The following is a 7,168-nucleotide window of genomic DNA, read 5'->3' on the forward strand; positions in this document are numbered from 1 at the left end:
AAGTGGTCCTTTTTTACATGGGCGATACATTTGTAGTTTCTCTGAACGATCTGTCTGCTGGTTGGTCTGTGATTTACAACAGTGACACAAAGGAAAATGACAAATTGACCACTTTCTGCTGTGATCTGTGCCCTGATCTGGACTTCACACAGATCTTTCCTTGGTCATGACCATCTTTCCAACCACAGATCATCTCTACAACAGATATGTTTCTTGGATCCACACTTAGTGTGTTCACTAAATTTGCCCACGGCCATTAGACTTGTAAAAAAGTTGGGCAGAGGAGGAAGACTGAACCTTTTCTGATGACCTTCATCGTCTATTTTTCCTCTAGTTTCTAAGCAGCTGATGTAAAATACTTTTATGGCTAAATCATATACCCTTGAGACAGAACTCCAGAACATGGGCTCGACATCGAGAGAGGCTTTGACAGAGAATGATAAAGAGAAGGATGAACTCAACGTCTTCGAGAAGTTTGTCCAGCCGTGTCTTGTGGAGCTTCTAGGAAGCGTTCTTTTTATTTCCATTGGGTGTCTCTCAGTGCTGGTCAATCCTACTGGGGCAGGACTGCTGCTTCCTGCGCTGGCCCACGGTCTTGCATTAGGAGTCATCATCTCTGTTCTTGGGAACATAAGGTAAGTTTGGCAGTGCCAAATGGTAAACTAGAGGTTAGTTGCAAAAAAAAGTAACTATGATGCCTTTAAAATCTACCAGTGACATAATTCTAAGATGAAAGTGAGAAGGTATGTACAGACGTGTCCACCTTTATGGAGACATATGTCCACCCTTATGGAGACATATAGCACAAAGATTGAGATACTTAGCATATACAAAAAAATGATAGTTTTATGTGAGCCCAACAGCCATCATCAAGGCGTATCTTATCTCTTATTGTTGGGTCCCTATTTACTCCAATGTCTTTCTTTGGGTTAAAAACTTACAACTTATGGGTAGATAGGAACCTGCTAATAAAGAGTTAAAATCGCCTAAGGCTAATCAGCAGGTGTGTTCAATCAGAAGGCATGACCCATAATCTAAGTAAAAAGACTGATGGCACATCCTAACATGTGAGTGTTAAGAGGTGCATACTGAACATGAGATATGACATATTATAACAAATAAAGAGACAGCTGCAGTCTGAAATGCTAAGATATTGTAACAATGGATATAGAAATATGAACATGCATTATTGTTAAGAAAATACATGTAAAAATTGAGCTACGTAGCATATAAAAAAAGGCCACTTTTACGTGATCCCAGGAGCCAACGTCAAGGCGTATCTCTTAATTTTGGGTCCGTATCTACTCTAATGCCTCTCTTTGGGTTAAAATAAACTCCAATTTATGGGATAGGAACTTGTTAATAAAGAGTTAAAATTGCCTAAGGATGATAAGGAGTGCTCAATCAGAAGGCATGAGCCCATAATCTAAGTAAAAAGACTGATGGCACTTCCTAACATGCAAGTGTGAACAAGTGCGTACTGAACATGACATATATTAGAACAAGTAAAGGGACAGTTGCACTCTGAAATGCTAAGATATGTTAACAATGAATACAGGAGTATGAATATGCATTGCTGCTAAGAAAATACATATAAAAATTGAGATATATAGCATATAAAAAAGGGCAGTTTTATGTGAGCCCAACAGCCAATGTCAAGGTGTATCTCTTATGTTGGATCCTTATCTACTCTAATGCCACTCTTTGGGTTAAAAGCCTTCCAATTTATGGGAGTCATGGGCACCTTCTTAAGCTCTTTGACATTGGCTGTTGGGCTCACATAAAACTGGCCTTTTGTATATGCCAAGTATCTCAATTTTTACATGTATTTTCTTAGAAATAATGCATTTTCATATTCCTATATTCATTGTTAACACAACTTGGCATTTCACAATGAAACTACCACTTTATTTGTTTTAATATATCTCATGCTCAGTATGCACCTGTTCACACTCACATGTTTGGAAATGCTATCAGTCTTTTTACGTAAAGCATAAAGTACGCCCAACTGAAGTATTTTTTCAAAGTTGGTTATCTTATGCCACTCATTCACTGCCATCTTGAGACGAGAAAACATAAGGAAGGATGTAGCTGTCTATCGTAAATGCCAACATGGTATGTAAAGTCTATGAAACAGCATCACTGGTGTCCTCATCGGTTAAAGTAGGGCAGCCATATTATTAAGTCTTGTTGGGTCTGATATATTGGTGCTATGGTGATACTTGATATGTTTAGATTTTTTTTCTAGTGGTGGACACTTTAATCCAGCCGTCACTCTAGGTGTAGTCATTTCTGGAGGACTGACTCCCATTTTGCTGGTGCCCTATTGGGTGTGCCAACTTTCGGGAGGTATGCTGGGAGCTTTGTTGGCCAAGGTACATGTTTTTTGCTTATTTAAATATTTTCGTTTTTACCACTTTGACTACTGTTATCAATTCTCTTGCTGATTGTTTCCATGCTTCTTCCAGGGATTGGCAGATGAGTCATCATTTCTGAATCGGACAGGGGCGGTCTGCATGTTGAACAGCGAAACATCATTGGGCAAAGCAGTGGGAGTGGAGATAGTCTTCAGTTTTTTCTTGGTTTTTACTGTAGTGATGGGAGCGGTGGGAGAGCGTAGCCGGACCCCACTGGCACCTTATTCCATTGCATTCACTGTGATAACTGGAATTTTGGCGGGGTGAGGATCCCGATTTATCCCTTTCATGTTCCATATTATGAGTTGTGATGAATTAGACATCATTCGTAATGGATATGGGCTTAATGTTGTGTCAGTGACCTTGTCCTTATGTGTTACAGAGGCTCCATATCAGGTTCCTGTCTGAACCCATCACGGGCACTGGGCCCAGCAGTCGTAGCTGGTTACTGGGACTACCACTGGGTGTACTGGGTGGGTCCTGCTTCTGGGGCGGTCATTGTGTCTCTTATATACAGGTGAGAAACTTAATTCGCTCATTGTTGTATCACACGGTGACCAGGTAACTGCAGCGATGCTTCTGTCTCTTTAGGAGAAAACCTAATCAAGTTATATGGGTTAGGGGAATAAAACACAATAATATCATGTGATGAATAATACGTAGGGATCTATCTTATTTCTGTATCATCTGCAGCTTCCCTCTCTCCCTCAACTAACAGATACATTAATTTCCAAGCAATCACAAAGCTATCTCTATGGCATGTTTGGACAGTGTATACTCATTGTCCATATGTTTCCATTCATGGCCTCCATTTTATTAGATAAGATTAGATAAAATAGAAATCTGCAGTTTCCCTCTCTCTCTACACCTTTTTTCTTTGTAATGTCGATTACAACATGCTAGCTAATTGATTAATTTGTCAGCAGTTATCTCTATGTAATATCTATATGGCATTGATGGCCGATCCCGATAGAAATCCCAACTGTAATTCATAAAATGGAGATCTGCAGCTTCCCTCTCTCCATCTCCAACAATCCCATGGTCATCACAATGTCATTGCTGGCCCTTACGGGACACCCCTTATCTATATGCTCCAACTAGGAATTTCCTATTAAATAACAGTGTAGATCTGCAGCTTCCCTCTCTCCATCTCCAACAATCACATGGTCATCACAACATCATGGCTGGCCCTTATAGGACACCCCTTATCTATATGCCCTAACTAGGAATTTTTCTTCTCTCCACGCAGTCACATAGTCTAAGTCATTGCTGGCCCTGACAGGACATTGGTTGTCCATATTCCCTCAGTAAGGATCTTCTCATTGTTAAATAAAGTGCAGATGTGCAGCTTCCCTCTCTCCCTTATGTATTTTACTAAGGTAAATCACAACAAAATGGGGCATTACTTTTGGTCTCCAAGGTCTTTAGGGCATAACTGGTCCTGACAGGACACTCCATCTCTATATGACCTCCCTAGGAATACCCCCTGTTAGATAAAGTGCAGATCTGCAGATTCCCTCTCTCCCTCTCCTTTATGGTTTTAACTAAGGTCGATCACAACAAGCTGGTGCATTAGTTTTTTCTTTAAACAATCCCATGGTTACCTTTGTGCCATGTCTGGCCCTGACAGGATAACCTTTAGCCATATTCACTCAGTAGGACCCTCCTCTCAATTAGATAAAATGCAGATCTGCAGCTTCCCTCTCTCCCTCTCCTTTATATATTTTACTAAGGTCAATCACAACAAACTGGTGCATTACTTTGGTTTCCAAGCAATTACATAGTCTTCGCTATGAAATAACTGGTCCTGACAGGATACTTCTTGTCTATATGCCCTCAGCAGAGATCCCCCCTCTAATATAAAATGCAGATGTGCAGCTTCCCTTTCTCCTTTATGTTTCGGTTGTTTTTTTTGCTAATGTCGATCACAACAAGCTATTGAATTACTTTATTCTTTAAGCAATCACATGGTTACCTTTGTGCCATGTCTGACTCTAATAGGATGACCTTTATCCATATTCCCTCAGTAGGAATCCCCGCTCAATTAGATAAAGGGCAGATCTGCAGCTTCCCTCTCTCTGTAGCGCCCCTGAGACCATCAGGGCACTACAGGGAACTGCATCCTCTTGGGGATGCAGGACCTACCCCCTGGGACCTGGAGTACCAGTGCCGATACCACCAAAGCACAATTCAAATCCTAAGTTCTCCACTCCACACCGGGCATAGAGGGTTAACCATGTAAGGGGATGGTCGCCAGGGAAAGGAACGAGTCCCTGGGATTAGCCAGCCTGGTGGGAGGGGTCAGCAGTCAGTCGAGAGTCAAGGAGCGTGTAGCACACAGGAGAGGTGTGCGGACGTGCCTAAGCTGGGTTTATGCAGAAGTGAACCGTTGGCACAGGAGAGAGGTCGCCAGGTCGGGTACCGGAGATACCGCTGGGACCGGGGCACGCACGGGGCACAGGGCCCTAGATCAGGTGCTAGTTCTACATGGCTTGATAAATACCTGCCCAGTGAGGACACCTTCACGGACTTCACCGAACCAAATAATCCGGTGGCATCAGCAGTAAACTAGAATCGGGGTTCGGACACTTACCTCCCCACAGGGTTCGCACTGCCCGCCGTACGGAGATGGAGGCTGTATCCCAAAAGGGACAGTCAGGCCCCAAACGCTCCACGCTACGGGGACCCAACCAACCGAGAGTGCCAGGGACAGAGCAACCTGGGTCACTACATTGGCACTGATACTCCAAGGGACCTGAACCAGCAACTCCTGGGTCTAAGTGAGTAGAGACTGTTAAAGACAACCCGGTGTGGTCTCCGTTATTATCCATCATCATCTCCAAGGCACGGCCCTACCTGCGAAGGGCCTAATACCATTGCTGCAATCACCACCAGCTCTGGAAGTACTCACATTTAGTAGCAGTGGTTCTATATCCTTAACCGCAACCCGCAGGTGGCGGCACATGACATTAACTCTATTAATCCCCTTGTAAATATACCCCCCTTACAAAAAGGGGCCCAGGGCACGGAACTGGGCAACGGCCACCAGAGTGACATTCCAATTCATTACCGCCCGGGACCGAGTACCCCCTTCACTGGGCGCTACAATCCCCCTCTCATTTACGTATTTTATTATGATTGATCATAACAAGTGGGATCAATAATTTTGTCTCCAATCAAATGGTTACTTCTATGTCATGATTGACCCTGGTGCGACAACCCTTGTCCGTACAGGACCCCTCGACTATTGGATAAAATAGAGAGCTGCTGCAAACAATACCCAAATGTAACAAGTGCTGTCTCCATTCTTCTTTTATAGGCTTCTTCTTGCAGGAAAGTCCCATCGACTACTCTTGAAATAACAGAGAAAAAACCTGGCAGCAATCTTCTCAGTCTACCAGAGCGGATTTTCGGGCAAAGAATCATTCAACACAGACGGACGCCAATGTGGAGACAACAGGGGTTTATTGTAAAGCAACTGGTCACCTCCTATAACTCAGTATTATAATATAATGGACGCACACTTCTGCTAATCACATACAGTACAGACCGCAAGTTTGGACACACCTCCTCATTTAAAGAGTTTTCTTTATTTTCAGGACTCTGAAAATTGTAGATTCACATTGAAGGCATCAAAACTATAAATTAACACATGTGGAATGAAATACTTAACAAAAAAGTGTGAAACAACTGAAAATATGTCTTAGATTCTAGGTTCTTCAAAGTAGCCAACTTTTGCTTTCATTACTACTTTGCACACTCTTGGCATTCTCTTGATGAGCTTCAAGAGGTAGTCACCGGAAATGGTTTTCCAACAGTCTTAAAGGAGTTCCCAGAGATGCTTAGCACTTGTTGGCCCTTTTGCCTTAACTCTGCGGTCCAGCTCACCCCAAACCATCTCGATTGGGTTCAGGTCTGGTGACTGTGGAGGCCAGGTCATCTGGCGTAGCATCCCATCACTTTCCTTCTTAGTCAAATATCCCTTACACAGCCTGGAGGTGTGTTTGGGGTCATTGTCCTGTTGAAAAATAAATGATGGTCCAACTAAACGCAAACTGGATGGAATAGCATGCAGCTGCAAGATGCTGTGGTAGCCATGCTGGTTCAATATGCCTTCAATTTTGAATAAATCCCCAACAGTGTCACTAGCAAAGCCCCCCCACACCATCACACCTCCTCCTCCATGCTTCATGGTGGGAACCAGCCATGTAGAGTCCATCTGTTCACCTTTTCTACAAAGACACGGTGGTTGGATCCAAAGATCTCAAATTTGGACTCATCAGACCAAAGCACAGATGTCCACTGGTCTAATGTCCATTCCTTGTGTTCTTTAGCCCAAACAAGTCTCTTCTGCTTGTTGCCTGTTCTTAGCAGGGCTGTGGAGTCGGTAAGCCAAACCTTCGACTCCGACTCCGACTCCGACTCCTCAAATTCTCTTGCACCGACTCCGACTCCGGCTCCGACTCCGACTCCGGCTCCGACTCCGACTCCTACATATATTGCTTATAGTTAGGTGAAAAATTTATTGTAGTACATGAATATGTGTATGTGAACATCAGACATTTAATAATTTTTATGATACAATAATCAAGATATTTGGATAGAACATAAAATATATTTATTGGAATACAACTTTAGAACACAAAAAACTGTAATAAATTGTAAATATGTAATACACTATGTAATATACAGTAGATTACATATATATCTTGTGTGTGTATATACACTGTATATATATATATATATATATG

The 7,168-nt window shown here is 42.6% G+C and overlaps 1 protein-coding gene across 1 annotated transcript; it reads left to right on the forward strand.

Moving 5' to 3' along the window:
* The first annotated feature begins 363 nt into the window (after window positions 1-363).
* On the forward strand, window positions 364-5,779 carry LOC142310427 (aquaporin-8-like). The gene is made up of 5 exons (XM_075347952.1): window positions 364-635; window positions 2,249-2,375; window positions 2,469-2,680; window positions 2,800-2,934; window positions 5,737-5,779. The coding sequence occupies exons 1-5, from the start codon at window positions 364-366 to the stop codon at window positions 5,777-5,779; spliced, it is 789 nt and encodes a 262-aa protein (XP_075204067.1).
* The last annotated feature ends 1,389 nt before the right edge of the window (window positions 5,780-7,168 follow it).

This window comes from Anomaloglossus baeobatrachus, chromosome 5 (assembly GCF_048569485.1).
Source record: "Anomaloglossus baeobatrachus isolate aAnoBae1 chromosome 5, aAnoBae1.hap1, whole genome shotgun sequence".
NCBI lineage: Eukaryota > Metazoa > Chordata > Amphibia > Anura > Aromobatidae > Anomaloglossus > Anomaloglossus baeobatrachus.